Raw genomic sequence first — 17,837 nt, 5'->3', positions numbered from 1 at the left:
AGAAACTTCCCAACAGGGAACACAATTAATCAGCGGAAGGGCTGGTCTCCAGAAGTTGTGGGTGCTCCATCGCTGGAGCTTTTTAAGAGGAGATTGCACAAAGGTGTTCCCCCCCCAAGCAACATGACTTTCTTGTGTTCCTTTTGAAGACGTTTCGCTTCTCATCCAAGAAGCTTCTTCAGCTCTGACTGGATGGTGGGGAACGGAAGGATTTATAACTGCTTGCAGACAGATGATCGTTTGCATTCCTTGGACAGTCGTGAATGCAAATGGCCACCTGACTGCAAGCAGTTACAAATCCTTCCACTCCCTCTAGTGGAGCTGAAGAAACTTCTTGGATGAGAAGCCAAAGGTCTTCAAAAGAAACACAAAAAAAGTCCAGTTGCCTGGGGGCGGGGGGGGGGGCGGGGGGGGGGAAGAAAGGAAGCACCTTTGGGACAACCGTGACCTGGATGACTGAGAACCTCCATAGACAGGGAGATTGGACAACCACGTGTCCGAAATGGTTATAGGGTCTCCTGCTTGAGCAGGGGGATTAGACTAGAACAGAGGTCTCCAACCTTGGCAACTTTAAGACTTGTGGACTTCAACTCCCAGAATTCCTCAGCCAGCCAAGCTGGTTGAGGAATTCTGGGAGTTGAAGTCCACAAGTCTTAAAGTTGCCAAGGTTGGAGACCCCTGGACTAGAAGACCTCCAAGGTCCCTTCCCACCTGTTCTATTCTGTTCTGAGATTGGAGGTGGGTGGTATCCAGAGAAGGAGAGAGCGCGCTCTGAGTCAGTCGATCGCACCAGATCTCTCTTCTCTCTCTTCCCCTCCCCTCCCCTCCCCTCCCCAGGATTTGCAGCTGATTCTCCTCCTCCTTGCAAACCGCCCCTTCCTGTCCCTCCCTCCCTTCGCTGCGCTGCCTCCTCGCGAGGAAGAAACGAAACTCACTTCTCCGCCTGCTCCGGGCTGGGTGGAGAGCGGGTGCGTAGCTTCCCACTGCCTTTCTCTCTCCAGCGGCTGCAGCTTCCAGCAGGGTAAGGACACCCCCCCCCACCCCCACCCAAAAAAACCCCCGCACTGTTCCTTCCTGCAGCCGATTTCACGGGTGCGTTGGCTGCGTTGCGCTCTGGTACCCGTTTCCTTCTCCCGGGGGTCTCGGAGGGAGAGAAGGGGGGGGTGTCCCGTTCTCACGTTACGGGGTTGCAACTCGCGGACGAGTTTCCAGGACCTTCTGCTCCCTTTCCCACCACCACCACCACCACGGTCAAAGAACGGGGAAGCGGCTCGTTGACTTCGTTCAGACGTGCTGAAGCAACCGGGTTGGGTTCAGGGACGACCGGAGAAAGGAGGAGACCTCATATTCAGTCCCGGGTTTATTAGAGTCCCCTGGTGGTGGGACTCGGGACTAAAAAAGGTTGCGTTGGTGCTTTGGGGGGGAATTTCCTCTTTTTGTTTGCACACAGGGGGTGCAACCCCAGTTGTTTTGCTTGCTTGCTTCTTGGCACTCATCCTTGTGTGATCCAGCTGCCTGTTGCACTAAGCCCCCAAATCATACTTAAAGCATACTCTGCTCAGGGACACTTATTCCCTCTCCCCCACCCCCTTGGAGAGTTCCCTAAATTAATTAGACTGTGGAGGGACAGGAGACCACCAGGAAATCCTAGGGTGGTAAACCAAATTGGGCAGGGGGAAAAAAACCCAACATTCTAGAAAAGAAAAAAAAAAAGGCTGTGGTGATTTCGTATCCTTGCCAAGCAAACTGCACAAACCTGCTCCTGGACTCCCCACGAGATTTTTGGCTTCACATTAAACTATTTTATTTTGTCCCACAGTGGCGGAAGCTCCCGGCAACCAACCAGGCTCCCTTTGCTGGGAACAGAAATCGGAGTAAAGTTAGACGTTTGATCTGAATTTCCAGGAAACCTTCCCGACTTTGTGCATTCAGGTAGTCCGTCACACACACACACACACACACACACACACACACTCACACACACAGGGGATCACATGACCCTGGGACGCTGCCACCGTCATAAATATGAGTTGGTTGCCAAGTGGGGATGCTGCAACGGTTGTGTGAAAAATGGTCAAAAGTAATGCACTTTTGTAAGTTGAGGACCACCTGTATTCAAAAAGCAACTGTTACAGTAATGAAATAATGTTTGCCTCTGCTTTTAACAGCTTCCTATTCCACACACATTTCTTTAAGTGTGTGTGTGTGTGTGTGTGTGTGTGTGTGTGTGTGTGTGTGTGCACATCTGGGGCATATCTTTTCCAGATAATGGGAAAATAACTTTTAGGGGAGGGGGGAAATCAATTCGCTTTCTTTGGGAAGCAGCCTGACTCATCTTGCTTCTAGGAAAGCATGGGGTTAATCCTCCCCTTTCCCAATTAGTTTTATATTAAATTAAAACTCCCAGCAATTCCCTGGGGGCAGAAGCTGCCTAATGCATTTGGAAGGCCTCAAAGCGCCAAGGAAAGCTTGTTTTATCAGCCTGGTTTGAATGTGAAACGTGTGAACCCAACTTAAAAAAATAAAATAAATACTATAGCACCCTGTTTCTCCATCTTTCTCGATCTTGGAAGAGGTGTGGACTTCAACTCCCAGAATTCCACAGCCGCGATGCTGGCTAGGGAATTGTGGGAGTTGAAGTCCACCAACTAGAGCAGCGTTTCTCAATCTTTGCGGCTGGAAGAAGCGTGGACTTCGACTCCTAGAACTCCGGAGCCAGGGGAATTCTGGGAGTTGAAGTCCAATTATCGTCCGGATGGTCATTCCTCTTAGCTTGGGATAAAGAGTCCGTGGGCTTCATCTTGTCTTCTCTCCTTTTTCTCCAAGGATGGAGGGAGACTTCCAGTTCCTCTTGTGTGAGAAGTGCCAGAGAGAAGCCAGGAACCCCAAACTCCTAGTCTGCCTGCACACCGTCTGCAGCGAATGCCTCGAGGAGAACAAGCAGTGTCCGGTCTGTGGCATCTCCATCCAGACCTCGGAGAGTTTCCCGCTTCAGGATAACCTGCTTTTCACCAGCCTCCAGGCCAAGCTCAAAATCTACCAGAAGATCGTCAGGAATCAGGAGCTGCTTTGCAATCGCTGCAAAGGAGGAGCGGAGTTCTGGTGTGTCGAGTGCGAGGAGTTCCTTTGCCTGAAGTGTTACCAAGCCCACCAGTGGTACCTGAAGCAGAAAAGCCACGAGACCCAGCAGCTGGCCAATCTGAGGAAGGAGACGGCCCAGAGTTTTCTAGAAGGGACGAGGAAGTCTTGCAACCTGTTTTGTGCCGAGCCCAGCCACAACAATCAGCCCATAAGGTGAGGGTCTTTCTTGGCAGCTGAGAGAGGAAAATCAACCGAATATAAAGGTTTATTTGGGAGCGGATGATCTCAGCGAGAATCTGAACTACTAGCGGTCAAGGGAAATTAGCGGGAATTAAGAATAGAAGGAATTCAAGGTGGGGTGGATTTAGGTCTCTTGTGAGCGCGAAGGGATTCAAGACTGGTGATGAGCTTGACCCCGCCCTCCCTCGGGCTCAGCCTGCTCATCTCCTACACCATCCTAACTTCAAAGGGTTGTAACTTGAGATCTACTCATTTTACTTGAAAACAAATTGGCAATGCCATCTTTTTAATCCAGGAAAAGACAGAAGGGATTCAGGTGTCTTTTTTTTTAAAAAAAAAGCAACAACAACAACTGGTCTTCTTGTGCCTAACAGCATCTACTGTCGTGGCTGCCACAAACCCCTGTGTTGCTCTTGTGCCCTGCTCGATGGGGAACATTACAACGCCAAGCTTTACAGTGACATCCGGGTGGAAATTGAGAGCCAGAAGGAGGAACTGAGGAAGGTCAAGGAGGAGCTGGTGGAGAAGAAGAGGAGTTACGAGAGCACCCACCACAGCGTCCAGGAGCGACTGCAGAAGCTGGAGAAGGTACGGAACGAGACCCGAGAGCTGATCCAGAAGAAGGTAGAGGACATGGTCCAGTGGATTCAGCACAAGGGGGAGCAACTTTTGGAGAAAGTAGACCGGCAACTGTGTGTGGAGCAAGAAGAAGCCAAGAAGAAGCTGGAGTCTACGGAGCAGTTCCTCAAGCGAATGGAGGCTGGCGAGCGGCTGGTGGAGAAGATGGACCTCTTTGCTTCGGACCAAGAGGTAATGGACATGCAACCCTTCATCAAAGACTCCCTGGAGAAGCTCAAGAAAGAGAAGCTGCCCGCTTCGAGCTTTCGGATCCAAGTGGATAACTTTGATGAGGTCAAAGGGGAGCTCCAAGTTCTGCTTAGGAGAGTCAAAGGAGAAGGTGAGAAGCTTTTGGAAAGCCAGTTCTTGTGGTTGTTCTTTTTTTCTGGGGGTGGGGCAATGGTGTCTTAAACAAGGCTGGAAGATCATGAAGGAACATCTGTGGAGGCATCTGTGGGACAACCATGAAGGAACCTACAGCCATATCGATACCAATGGTATTTTTGATGGGGAACCCAACTTTACAGCCCAAAGCTGTAAAGGAAGGGTGTGTAAGCTTGGCACCTCGAAGACCTGTGGACTTCAACTCCCAGAATTCTCTAGCCAGCTAATTCTGAGATTTGAACTCCACGGGAAAAACAGGATGAGTAACACGACGATTGGAGAAGTTGTAGTACCAATAGTTTGGGGCGCTAGAGACTGTGGAATGTTGTTTAGGAATCGGCGCTGAGCAGCTGGTCTGTCTCTTGGTTGAAGAATCGAGGTAGAACCCTAGGCAGATGCCTTCAGCCCAAGCTTTGATCACCTCAATCTACTCTTATTTCTCTCTTCTGCTTCTAGATGCCTTTGGGTGTACAGCTTCCACGCCCGGATCTTGCTGTTCGCAGGCCAATTCGGTAAGCTTGAGTTGGGTGGATATGGAAGTGGACACTGCAGTCACAAATGGTGAGGGCCACTGATGCTGGGCCTGGGTCTGGCTCACAGGACCCTATTTCATCACCCATCCTGTGGGCAGAAGGTTGATCAGTAACAACAAGTCGCCCTCTTCTTAAGACCACCACTGAGCTCAGAATTTATGGCGCTAAGTGAGAAACCTGTTAAGAGTTTTGCCCCGTTTTGTGACTTAAGTGAAGTGAATCACTGCAGTGGTTCAATTCACTTAACGGTTGTTAAGTGAATCTGGCTTCCTCATGGACTTTGCTTAGCGGCTGGCCCAAATGATGACACTAATGCCGAGCTCAGTTACAGTCATAAGTCGAGGACTTCCTGTATAATAGCATGTCTCAAATATCTTTTATCAGGAATATCATGCAGACCAGCTTCACTCTCCCCATCTCTGTTCGCATTAAAACTTGTTTCAATCTCTGCTTTTTGTTGTTGTTGTTGTTGTTGTTTGCAGGATAGTCTGCCCAATGAGAAAACTCCATCCAGATCCAAAGGGATGAAAATACAAAGGCCCATGTACGCTGTCAGTGTTGCCAAAACACCACAAGGCTTTGTAAGTGTTGGTTATGTGCAATAAGTGTTGGTTATGTGCCTTAGCAGGGGGTTGGACTAGATGACCTCCAAGGTCCCTTCCAACATTATATTATTATTGTTGTTGTTGTTGTTGTTGTTGTTGTTATTATTATTATTATTATTATTATTATTATTATTATTATTATTATTGTTATTATTATTATTATTGCTTTTCGTTGTTTCACCTGTTCAGATTTCTCTACTTGTCAGTTTCAGCTCTTTTGGCGGTGGGGGTGGGGCTTCCAATTTATCATAACGGGGGAGGGGGGAATTGTAATTTTTTTTTTTAAATTCCATTTATATCCCGCCCTTCTCCAAAGACTCAGGGCGGCTTACAAGCTTAGCAGTAGCCTTCATTCTATGTATATGCCTGCTTATTAGGGCTTTCATACACACCCCAAGCGGCATTATTACAAAGTCAGCTTATTGCCCCCAACAATCTGGGTCCTCATTTTACCTACCTCGGAAGGATGGAAGGCTGAGTCAACCTTGAGCCTGGTGGGACTCGAACCTGCGCTAATTGCAGGCAGTTGGTGTTACTTAAGGAGGCATCAGCCCACTGCTCCACCAAGGCTCTGATGCTGGGCCTGAATTTTCACTGAATTTTTCTTGAAGCAGGGGTAGAAATATTTCTACTCTGAAATTAGTTCTTCTTGGCTTTGCTTCTAAGCTAAGCTAACGTGCATTTGACTCTAAAAAATTAGTTGTTCTTTCCCGCCCCCCCCGCCCCCGAAAACACCAAGCAGGTCTGACTGAAATAATGTTAGTTTATCCACTGCTTTATTTTATTACTTTTTTTAAAACATCCAATAATGTAAGCAGTGAAACCTATTCTGATAGGAAAGGAAATTCCTCTTTGAGGCAAAGACCAGACAATTAGGATTGTTTTAAGGAGAAATTGGGGAGGTGGGCTTGATGACTGACTCAAGAGCTGGCCAATCAGCTAGATTAGGGATCTATCACAAAAACCTACGTTGGCTCAGTCCAACTCTTTGACGGAAATCTCTTTGATCCGGATTGTAGACCACCTCGATTACGTCGCCCAGTACTAAGCGACCGATCCAGTTGGAGAAGTCCATCCAGGCTTCACCCAAGCTGATGAAGTTGGAAGAACATGAGGACGACGCTTGTAAAGTCTCCAACAAGGAAGTTCAGGAGAAGGCCCTCAGCCCTACACCCCTTTTGTTGGGTGAATCGACCCCACAGAAAGAGCAAAAAGAAGCTGTCAATTTATTTGGGCCCAGGGAAGACTCACTTTCTGGGATCTGTGAATCAGGTAGGAGAGAAGCAGGTGTTTACAAAAATCAACAACCACACAGCTAGAGCCACGGGAAGATGGTCTTCAGGGGAGAGATGAAGGGACACTGTTCAAAGTGGACCTGGAAACAGAATCAGAGTAGAACTAGGAGGGACCTTGGAGGTCTTCTAGTCCAGCCCCCTGCTCAAGCAGGAGACCCTATACCAGAGGTAGGCAACCTTGGCTCTTTTATGACTCGTGCACTTCAAGGTTGCCTCCCCCTGCCATAGAACTAGGGAGGGTCCCTTCCAAAGTGCATTCTCCACTCCCCTTCCTTCTAAGGGCCATGCTTTCTCTTATCCAGTCGTTGAGCTATGGATCTGCTTCCCGAGGGGATTCTCACAGCCCTTTACACACCAGTGGGCCGGCCCGAATCCTCAGATGCTCCCTGCCTCCAGGATGCTAAAGAAGGAAGGCTCGGTCCATTGTGTGGCATTCACACTTGTGTTTTTCTGCAGAGGTCGCCAGCATTGTGATCAGTAGTTCTGAAGACACTGAAGATGACACTGTGGTGAGTGTGACCAGGAGGTTCTTGCCCTTCAGGACTTGGGAGGCCTTTAGACAGTGCTCCTCAACCTTGGCTGTTTGGAGATAAGTGGAGTTCAACGTGCAGAATTCCAGGCAGACGGGGGGAATTCTAGGAGTTGAAGTCTGCACCTCTTCCGAGTTGCCAAGGTTGAGAAACACGGCTTTACATGTTGATTGACTACATTTCTCATCCTCCCTGTTGACGCAACAGGGAGAGTTGTGGCCATAACAGCCCTGGAATTCTGGGGTTTGTAGTCATAAAAGCCTTGGAATTCTGGGAGTTGTAGTCACAACAGCCCTGGAATTCTGAGGTATGTAGTCACAAAAGCCCTGGAATTCTGGGATATGTAGTCACAAAAGCCCTGGAGTTCTGGGATATGTAGCCCTGGAATTCTGGGAGTTGTAGTCACAGCAGCCCTGGAATTCTAGGAATTGTGGTCACACTGGGAAAGTCTTTTGGTCTGATCCAGTAAAATTGGTTGAGATTTCTGTTCATTTGTTTGTTTTCTTCCAGTGACGATCTGTTTGTTCCAGACCGGTTTCCAGTAAGCTGAGCCTGACTTAGCAGCCGCACGATGGTTGTGCAATTGGCACTTTTCTCCTGTGCTTCTGCTAATGACATCCCTGCAGAGTGAACAGCTGCCTCATAGCCCCAATTTGGAGCCGTTGTTTCACTCCAGAGCCTTTGAATCATGGAAAACAACTGTCTTTCTTTTTCCTTCTGCATAGTTTTAGCCAGCCTGCCATGAATCATGCATTGCTAATCTTCTCCGGATCCACAGGCCTTCCACGGGTGGCAGAGTCAGACGGGATTCCCGAACAAAAATATTTTAGCTCTCCGTTCAGCTCCTGAGTTTTGCTACCTCCCTCTTCTGCTAGGTAAAGATAAAGGTTCCCCCGCACATGCGTGCTAGTCATTTCTGACTCTAGGGGCCGGTGCTCATCTCCGTTTCAAAGCCGAAGAGCCAGCGCTTGTCCAAGGACGTCTCCATGATCATGTGGCCAGCATGACTAGATACCAAAGGCGCACGGAATGCTGTTACCTTCCCACCGTAGTGGTCCCTATTTTTCTACTTCCATTTTTACATGCTTTCGAACTGCTAGGTTTGTAGAAGCTGGGACGAGTAACAGGCGCTCACTCTGCTACGCGGCACTCGGGATTCAACCTGCCAAACTGCCGACCTTCTGATCAACAGGCTCAGCGTCCTAACCCACTGAGCCACCGCGTCCCTGCTTCTGCTAGGAGTTCCTTCCAAATAATCCTAGGGGTTTTTTGCCTGCTTTATAGCTCAGTAACTAGAGGAATAAAATGTGTGTGTGTGCACATGCGCACTGCCTTATATTTTTTTGTAAAAAATAAAAGGGGAAATAAATAAATAAACAGGTTTTACAAGCTCTCTTGGCTAATTTCTCCCAATGTGCTAAGCCCAAAGCAAATAAAGCACATTATGATAGGCTTGTTTTGTGAAGTTTGCATCCTATTTGTTGTGGTGTAAAGACAAGAAACAGCAGGTGGCACTCTAACACAGGAAGAGTTTGCGTGCCTTGCCTTGCTGCCTCAAAAGGGCAGAACAGAGGAGAATATTGTAGCTCAGGGTTGAAATGAAGGCTCCTTGGTGCTTCTTCGAGCTTGGTTGCTTTCTTGGAGACGTTTCATTACCAAACTAGGTAACATCATCAGTTTACTGGGGTCATTAAGTGAATCAGACAGATGTTAAGCAAATCAGAATAGAATAGAATAGAATCTTGTAGTCTTCAGCCCTCTGCTCTAGCAGGAGAACCTACACCGTCTCAGACAGATGACTGTCCAGCCTCTTCTTAAAAGTCTCCAGTGATGGAGCACCCACGATTTCTGGTGGCAAGCTGTTCCATTGGTTAATTGTCCTCACTGTCAGGAAGTTTCTCCTTAATTTCAGGTTGCTTCTCTCTTTGATCAATTTCCAACCATTGTTTCTTGTCCTGTCCTCTGGTGCTTTGGAGAATAATGTGACCCCCTCTTCTTTGTGGCAGCCCCTCAAGTACTGGAATGCTGCTATCATGTCTCCCCTACTTCTTCTTTCCTTTAGACTAGTCAAACCCAAAGTCCCGCAGCCGTTCTTCGTATGTTTTAGTCTCCAGGCCTTGGATCATCTTAGTTGCTCTTCTCTGAATTTTATTTTAATTGCCCCAGACCATTGCCCCAGATCATTCAAGTGAAGAATGCGTGAGCATTTTAAATTGCCTGTAAAATAACAGTTTACCTTTCGGAGCCGTAAATGGCACTGCCGGTTTGAACTAATCCCCTGAAATGGCAGCTGTAATATTCAGCCAGCTCAATTTGCAGCGATTAATTATGCATTGCTTAATTTAAACGGTTCTCAACAATCTCTGCAAGAGCCGGTGGCAGAGTTTCCTTCGCAGCGTAGAAATCCACTGCATTTATGAAAATTGATTTCACTCGTTCGCCTCCCCTTTGCAAAAATAGTGAAAGCCGAGGGGCAGAGTTTAGGATTTAATTTATGCCGCCTGATTTCAGCGACATAAATTCTCCGTGAAGTTAGCTCGGAGAAGCAGTGAGCTTTGTAACTGGCTTATGCTTCTAATCAAAAGCCTTTATTCAAATATTGGGATGAGTCCCTACTGACCAAAGACAGCGGCTTGCAAGCCACTGTTGTCCCAGAAAACTGAATGGAATGGAATGGAATGGAATGGAATGGAATGGAATGGAATGGAATAGAATAGAATAGAATAGAATAGAATAGAATAGAATAGAATAGAATAGAATAGAATAGAATAGAATAGAATAGAATGACAGAGTTGGAAGGGACCTTGGAGGTCTTCTAGTCCAACCCCCAATAAGCTAGACACACGGAGGTGGAGATATGCAAAAGCTTTACAGATGGTCCTCGACATACAAAAGTTTGCTTAATGACCGTTAAAGTTACGACTGCACTGAAAAAACATGACTTATAACAGTTACGATCTTTGCAGCCTCCCCATGATTGTGTGATCAAAATTCACATTTGACTGCTTGATTGTGGATCATCCTGGCGTTTGTCTCTGGTGGTCGTGGTGGTGTCTGAATCATTAAACGAATCAACCCAGAGTTCTTGCTCAAGGAACTAACAAATGGCCCGGCTCAAATAATCCCACTTGGGGCACCTTATGGGAAGATCCGGCTCTCTGGAGAAGGCTTTTATGTTGGGAATGGTGGAAGGAAAGAGCAGAAGAGGACCAGCAAGGGGGATGGACTCCAATACAGCGGTGATGGTGGAAGACCTGAAGAACCAAATTAGGGACACATCATCGTTGGGTGGGGGGGAGGGGAAATCTATGTGGTTGCTAGGAGTAAAAAAAAAATGACTTCATGGCACATCATCAATCCATCTATCAAATCCCACCGGAATTCATATCTCTCTGGAAAGTAAACCAGTATTTCTCAACCTTGGCGACTTGAAGATGGGTGGACTTCAACTCCCAGAATGCCTCAGCCAGCTGTGCTGTCCACCCATCTTCAAGTCGCCAAGCTTGAGGAACACTGAGGTAAACCATTTGGGTTATAGTGAAGTGGGAGAAACGAGAAAATTAAAAGGGAGTGGGTTTCTTCTGCCCCGCCAGTCAATGAAATAAATGACTCTTAACTTTTTCCAAAATAAACGACGATTTCCAAAAACAGCGAATCAGAAAAGAGCAGGAATAGGTAGGTGGCTGGAGAATTCTGGGAGTTGTAGTCTGCCCATCTTCAAGTCTCCCACGTTGGGAAACACAGCATCAGCACCTTGAGTTGCAAGAGTGGAAGGAAGGCCTTTTTGTCAGGAGAGCAGCCTGCGCATTGTTGTTTTGGCACCACTGCAGTCTGCTACAGAGGCATTGTGGGTGACTGGGCCAGTCACCAGGAGACAGGAGTTCTAGTCTTGCCTTAGGCACAAAACCCCACTGGCTGATTTTGGGCCAATCACCAGAATACAGTGAGTTCTAGTCCCACCTTAGGCACGAAAGCTGACTGGGTGACCAGGAGACGGGGAGTTCTAGTCTTGCCTTGAATACAAAAGCCGGCTGGGTGAATTTGGGCCAGTCTCTCTCTTTCTCAGCCCAACCCACCTCACAAGGTTGTTGTGCTGGGGAACATAGGAGGAGGAAGGAGTATCAGATACGGTCCCCGCCGTGAGCTATTTATACAAATAAATAAAAATCCAAAAGCCTACCCGCATAGACCCAGCCCCATGCACCGATGTTAATTTCAAAGGACGGTGCGAGGGGGGCAGTTAGGAGACCAAGGGGCAGCCCTCTTTGGGCCACCAAGGCAGGAAAGTGAAAGGGGAAAGCCAGCTGAAGAAAAACCCCATTTATTCTGATTTGAGTTCGGGATGGAAAAATCAGAGGGAGAAAGAGAAAACCGCTGCGAGCAGAGGAAGAACAAGCATAGCGGGACCGTTCAGATGATTGTCTAGATTTCCCCCTTCGTCTGGATCCTGGGTTGTTGGAAACGGCTTTCCTGCCACAGCTGCCCAGTTAAAGGAGGAGGAGGAAGAGGAGGAGGAGGAGGAGGAGGAGGAGGAGGAGGAGGAGGAAGGTAACCATACCCACTCCGTCCTTGCTTGGGCTGGGCAGAGGGGGAGGGAAAGGCCCGGTGGCTTGACATGCTAAATATTGCATGGCTTTCTCTGGGGAGGGGGCTGCGCTTTCCACACCCACTCAAGAAACGGGAGGGGGCCCGGGGCGGGCCGGGCCGGGCTGGGCGCGTCCGCGGGCGCCTGGGCTGCGCGCTCGGGCTGGCCAGCTCCGCTGAGCGAAGGTGAGGCTTTGGCAAAGGGGCGGTGGGCGGCGATCGGGAGGAGAGGGAGGGGGCGAGACCCGCTCGGGCGATCCGGGGAAAATCGGAGACTCGGAAAGCCGCTCCCATCCCGACGGCCAATCTCATCTCGAAGGAAGGAAGGAAGGAAGGAAGGAAGGAAGGAAGGAAGGAAGGAAGGAAGGAAGGACCCACGGCGGCTCCCCGTCCCGAGTGGGGCGGTGCCACACGCGATCTTAGTCCCGTGCCTGGAGTTCCGCAGGGCTCCTGCGCCCCCCCCCCGAAGGAAACGCTCTCGGAGCCCCAGCTGAAGCGGTAAGGGGTCTGGATGAGGCTGGGGGATCTGGCAGCAACCTGTAGGCGCAAGACGCCACCCGCCTCGCCCGCCAGGGAAGCTCCCTAGGCAGGTCCCAGTTTGTCTGGGCGGGGGGGGGGGGAAACTCAAGCCAGGCGGGGCGCGACCCATGGTGGCATCATCTGCTTCAGGAGAAGCGCGGCGGGGGGGGGGTTTAGCAGGTTTCAAGTCAGCTGCTTGCCTTCCTTGGGGAGCCAGTAAGGGTCCTTAGATCTGAAGGACCCAGACACGTGGGGGCTGTTTTTTTACGGGGGGGGAGGAGGGGCAGGTTAGCTGGCCCTGAATCCAGGCGTCCCGAGAGCGCAGGAGGCGAGCCGAGCCAGAGAAGGCTCCTGTTTGCGACTCGCTCTGGATCAGCGCAGCCCAAGCACAGTTTCCATCGTAGCCCAAGGAGTGGTTTATTGACTAAACCATGGCTTAGTGAGGTATGTAGACCTGAAAGGGGGGGAGACGGAGGGTAGATGGATGGATCGATAAGGTGGTGGGGAGGGGCAGCCTTGCGCACCCCCAACACCTCCCCCAGCCCTGCTCGCAAACCGTTCGGGTGGCACGTGCCAAATGGGAGTGGACCGAAGGGGTGGGGGGCGTGGAAGTCAAAGGGGAAAAAAATCCCGGGACAGAGAGGCAGAGAGGACGCCAGTTTTACCGCTGAGGGGGTCTTTCTCCGCCGGGAACGGAGACTGAAGCTGCGGAGGCGCCGTTCTCAGGATTCGGAGTAACTCCCATCGCGCACAAGGCGCGGTCTCGCGTGGTTAAGGATCAGATTCAAGCGGGCTAAGGGAGAGAAAAGGAGGGCGGTATCCAATGGGCGGGATACATTGGCACACCGTCAACTCAACTCTCGAGCCAAACAAGTGTCGAGCTCCAGGGTCGTAAGAACCCGGCACGGATGGTTAGTTGACGGCTCTCTGTCCCCCCCCCCCCGCCAAACCCCGAGGATTGGCGTGGAAACACGGCTTGCCAGCGCAGGTTGTGTGAGGTGCTTCTTCTGGCTGCGGATGGTTGGGGTGGTACTGTGAGACTGTTGGAGGTCTCTGACTTCCTTCGCCTGGAATATTGGGGTGCAGCTCCGATAATCCCATTATCTGGGGATGGTGGGAGTTGCTAAACGTCTCAAGGCACGGGAGGTGGGGCAGGTTGGAAGGAAAGCGGGCGGGGAGTGTCTGATTGTGGGGTCCTGGAAGGGGCTGGGGGATCCTGGGTGGGGCGCAAGCATCTCTCAGCCTCTCTCTCTTTTCCTTCCCCCCCCTGCAGACCCAAGATGGTGGCCACGCTTCTGCTGCGCGCCTGGCTGGCGGCCTCGGCTTTCTGCTGGGCGCCCAGCTCTGGCTGCCCGGAGCCTTGCGCCTGCGTGGACAAATACGCGCAACAGTTTGCCGACTGCGCTTACAAAGACTTGCAGACGGTGCCGTCGGGGCTGCCTTCCAACGTGACCACGCTGAGCCTCTCGGCCAACAAAATCACGGCGCTGGCCCGGGGCACCTTCGCCGAGGTCACCCAAGTCACCTCGCTCTGGCTGGCCCATAACCAGATCCGCGCCGTCGAGGAAGGCACGCTGGCCGTGCTGGGCCAGCTGAAGAACCTCGACGTCAGCCACAACCAGATCGCGGACTTCCCCTGGAGCGACCTGCGCAACCTCAGCGCTCTGCAGCTGCTCAAGATGAACAACAACCGGATGGCCCAACTGCCGGCCGGCGCCTTCGGATCTCTGGGCGACCTGCGCTCTTTGCGCATCAACAACAACCTCTTCGGCGGCCTGGCCGAGGGCACCTTCGACCCGCTGACCTCGCTCTCCCACCTGCAGATCTACAACAACCCCTTCAACTGCACCTGCCAGCTCATGTGGCTGAAGAACTGGACGGAGCACACCTTGATCTCCATCCCGGAGAGGGAGGCCATCACCTGCGCCGCGCCCGAGGCCTGGAAGGGGCAGCCGCTGCTCAACGTGCCCTACATGCGCTGCGCCGCGCCCGCCGTGCAGCTCAGCTCCCAGCCGGACCTGCAGAGCCTGGCCTACGGCTCCGCGCTCGCCTTGCACTGCCACGCCGAGGGGCTCCCGCGGCCCCAGCTCACCTGGCGGGTCGAAGCCTCCGGGCAGACGCTGGAGATCGCGGGCAGCGAGGCCGACCGGCTGAACGCGTTGCCACCGGCCGGAGGCGCCGGCGGGGAGAGGCAAAGCTTCCGCGCCTTCCCCAACGGGACCTTGCTGCTCCCTCACCTGGGCAAGAAGGAGGAAGGGACCTACACCTGCCTGGCGGCCAACGAGGTGGGCAGCAGCCAAAGCTCGCTCCGCGTGGCCCTGCCCGACGCGGCCCCCAAGGACCCCGTCGGCAGCCCCAACAGCGAGGCCAAAGCGCCGCCCGGGGAGCGCAAAGCGTCCAAGAACAGCGTGATGAAGGCGGAGGAGACTCGCAAACTCCTTTGGCCGCCGGTCCCAGATGCTGCGCGCGATCCTGACGAGCCCGGCGGCGGCGGCGGCGGCAGCAACAGTGCAGGGCCCGACGACTCCGACTCGGGGGCGGACGCGCCCTCTCGTCCGGCCGGCTTCGAGCCTCGCTGCGGCGGCGGCGGCGGCGGCATCGGCGGAGCGATCCAGCCGCCGCGCTACGTCTCCAACCACGCGTTCAACCAGAGCTCGGAGCTGAAGCCGCAGAGCTTCGAGCTGGGCGTCATCGCGCTGGACGTGTCGGAGCGCGAAGCCAAGGTGCAGATCACGCCTTTCCCCGGCCGGGAGAAGGGCCAGCTGCACCGGCTCTACCTGTGCCAGGAGAGCCGTCGGGGGGCGCCGCCGACGCTGGTGCGCTGGTCGCAGATCGAGGAGGGCCTGAACTCCTACTGGTTCCGCGGCCTCGTCCCGGGCACCAACTACTCGGTCTGCCTGAGCTTCGCGGGGGGCGAGGAGTGCCAGGTCCAGGTGGTCTTCAGCACCAAGAAGGAGGTGCCTTCCCTGCTGATCATCGTGGTGGTCAGCGCCTTCCTGCTGGCCCTGGCCACCCTCCCGCTGCTGGGGGCCACCTGCTGCCACCTGCTCTCCAAGTACCAGGGCAAGACCTACCGCCTGATCCTCCGCGCGGCGCAGAACCCCGGCGACCAGATGGAGAAGCACATGGCGGCCGACTTTGACCCCCGGGCCTCCTACCTGGAGTCGGAGAAGAACTACCAGCCCAGCGAGGTGGGCCGGAGCGAGCTGGAAGAGGAGGAGGACGACGACGAGGAAGAGGAGGGGAGGGCCGGCGAGGGCGGGGGGCAGCTGGCCAGGGACCCCAGCTTGGCGGCTGCCTCCCTGGCGGAGTCCCAGTCCAAAGCCAATCCGGAGGAGTTCGAAGGGGGCTCGGAGTACAGCGACCGCCTCCCGCTCGGGGCCGAAGCCGTGACCATCTCCCAGGAGATCAACGGCAACTACAAGCCCCCACCTCGCTGAGCTGGTCCGGGCGGCTCCCCTCCCGAAACTCGGAGGCGCTCCCGCCTCGCCGGACCCGCGGATCCACCGAGCCGTTATTGGGAAGAGTCTCTCCTTGGAACAAGGGCGGGATATTTGGATTTCAGCCTAGCTTGGCTGTGGTCGGGGTGGGGAGGGAGTTGGGGTGGGGATTTTTTGGGGTGGGTTTTTTCTCTCTCTCCCCAGCTCTTTCTTAGAAGGGGGGGGGCTCTTACCTATTCGGACAACATTTGAAAGGGTCCGTGGGGGTGTGTGGGGGAAGCTAAGCGGTGGAGAAATTCGCACTCCGGTGTTGAAGTCGGAATTATACACCCACCAAGCCTCAGTGTTGGCCTTCCTTCCCCTCTCTTTGACACGCGTCTCCCCTCCTTTTCCCCTCACTCGCCTTGAATCCGTTTCTGGGTCAAAATCCAAAGGTAAGGATGGAGTAGAACCCGGGTTTGGGTGGGTAGGAGGTGCCTGAACGACTAGCATCCCTACAAAGGAGCGCGCCCCTTTTAGTTTCAGGAGGTCCCGATTCCCGCTGGACAGCTCCCGTCCTTTGTTCCCGCTGGCCAACCCGCCCGGACAAGCTGCCTTGCCTCCCCCATCCCATAAAGGGTTAGACAGTTGGTCGTGAAGACGATAACCCGAGTCAGGGTCGCTGCTCGGCAGCAGATCCAGGAAGGTCCAACCGAAGGAACAGGCTTCTTCCGACCGTGTGAATAATGTTGGAGCCCGTGCTGTAGAAACGTGTCAGTGTATTTGTGTGCATTTGGACCGCTGGTGGCCTCATTCAGTCGAGTAAATAGGCCGTGTTTCGCCCCGCCCTCCTCCCGTCGTGGATTTTCCCTCCCGGGTCCCCACCCGAAGTGTTTCCCTCATGAAGATCCGTGTTTCCTAAACGTTTAATCAGTAGAATAGTTGCTTAGATAAACTTTTCTGCCCTGGCTGGTATTTGGGTGGCATGTGAAGACTGGAAAGGAAAAAGGGAAATAGGAAGGAAAGGAAAAAGGGAAGAGGAAAGAGGAAAAGAAAGAGAGAAGGAGGAAAGGAATGGAAAGGAAAGGAAAGGAAAGAGAGAAAGGAAAGGAAAGGAAAAAAATATTGGTGGGTGATTTTGCTGATTTTGGAGCAAAATAATTTCTGCATCAGTGAACCTGTGGTTTTATTAGTACATATTTTTAGACTTTTCTCAAGGAAAACAACGCAACAAAAATGCAAACACAACAAAAGATCAACTAAGAAACAGCACAATTTTTTTCTCCCTCTCCAGGGCTGGAAGAAATAATACCACTTAAATATTGTATCCGATGATGGTTTGAAGTCTAAGAAGAATTAATGATACTATCAAATTCGAGCCACAAGAGGGGTGTATTTCTGTAGATGGAAAGTCCAATAAAAACAGAGCCAAAAAAATATTAAAATAAATAAACTACTCTGTTGCATCCTTATTTGACGAACTGGGAGAATTTTGCTTTTTTTTTAAACAGTAGATTGAATTCCAAGTGGGATGAAAAGAAAAAGCAAACTCAGCGATTCTGCCCCTCTGCAAAATCTTTGTAATATAAATGCAGAATATCTCGCTGCCACGCTTATGCTGAATATATACATTAAAAACAAAACAAAACCGTGCAAGGTTAATCCCCCTGGTTGCCAGTTTTGGAAAAGGGGTGGTGTCTTTTGCCAGAAGGGACCCGCCCTTTCCCTTTCCTCCTTGTCCCGTTCCTCCCTCCCCCCCTCCCGCTAATTCTCATCAGAACTTACAGAAGCCCGCTTCGGTTTACCCATTAATCATATCCGATAGCCGTTTCATTTTCTGGAGAGCTTAATCGTTCCTACGTTCAGAGGTCTTCGCATTTAAAAAGCTGCGCGCTCAGTGTGTTTATTAGGTTTGTGCGTGGAGGGACGAGACAAATTCGAGGAGGGGAGCCATTAAGTTTTTAGGGACGGGTTAACTTTCATTGCGATCATTTGGGGCAGCAGCGAGGGCGGGAGGGGGGCGGCGGGG

General features: G+C 52.0%; 2 protein-coding genes across 3 annotated transcripts; both read left to right on the top strand.

Moving 5' to 3' along the window:
- Nucleotides 1–897: 897 nt before the first annotated feature.
- Nucleotides 898–8,690, top strand: PML (PML nuclear body scaffold). 2 transcript variants are annotated; one of them, XM_081337354.1, is made up of 9 exons: nt 904–1,021; nt 1,820–1,932; nt 2,827–3,294; nt 3,696–4,279; nt 4,780–4,835; nt 5,339–5,437; nt 6,481–6,733; nt 7,213–7,265; nt 7,797–8,690. In XM_081337354.1, exons 3-9 carry the CDS (start codon nt 2,828–2,830, stop codon nt 7,797–7,799), a joined length of 1,515 nt encoding a protein of 504 aa, XP_081193480.1. In that variant the 5' UTR covers nt 904–1,021; nt 1,820–1,932; nt 2,827; the 3' UTR covers nt 7,800–8,690. The 2 variants fall into 2 exon arrangements, with proteins under 2 accessions (XP_081193481.1, XP_081193480.1); XM_081337355.1 differs by lacking the exon at nt 1,820–1,932 and having other exon boundaries at nt 898–1,021.
- A 3,211-nt stretch (nt 8,691–11,901) lies between these two features.
- Nucleotides 11,902–15,829, top strand: LOC308673407 (immunoglobulin superfamily containing leucine-rich repeat protein 2-like; the record flags this gene model as incomplete). Its single annotated transcript, XM_081337032.1, has 2 exons — nt 11,902–12,056; nt 13,663–15,829. 2 exons carry the CDS (start codon nt 11,902–11,904, stop codon nt 15,827–15,829), a joined length of 2,322 nt encoding a protein of 773 aa, XP_081193158.1.
- Nucleotides 15,830–17,837: the final 2,008 nt, after the last annotated feature.

Source organism: Vipera berus, assembly GCF_964194415.1.
Source record: "Vipera berus genome assembly, chromosome: 12".
NCBI lineage: Eukaryota > Metazoa > Chordata > Lepidosauria > Squamata > Viperidae > Vipera > Vipera berus.
This window is presented reverse-complemented; position numbering and strand designations above follow the sequence as displayed.

Bases quoted from the DNA above. Each gene is read 5' to 3' on its own strand.
- PML (XM_081337355.1), top strand. From the start codon at position 2,828: ATGGAGGGAGACTTCCAGTTCCTCTTGTGTGAGAAGTGCCAGAGAGAA. The intron at 4,280-4,779 runs GTGAGAAGCTTT...TTCTGCTTCTAG, and splicing joins TAGGAGAGTCAAAGGAGAAG to ATGCCTTTGGGTGTACAGCT. The intron at 4,836-5,338 runs GTAAGCTTGAGT...TGTTGTTTGCAG, and splicing joins GCTGTTCGCAGGCCAATTCG to GATAGTCTGCCCAATGAGAA.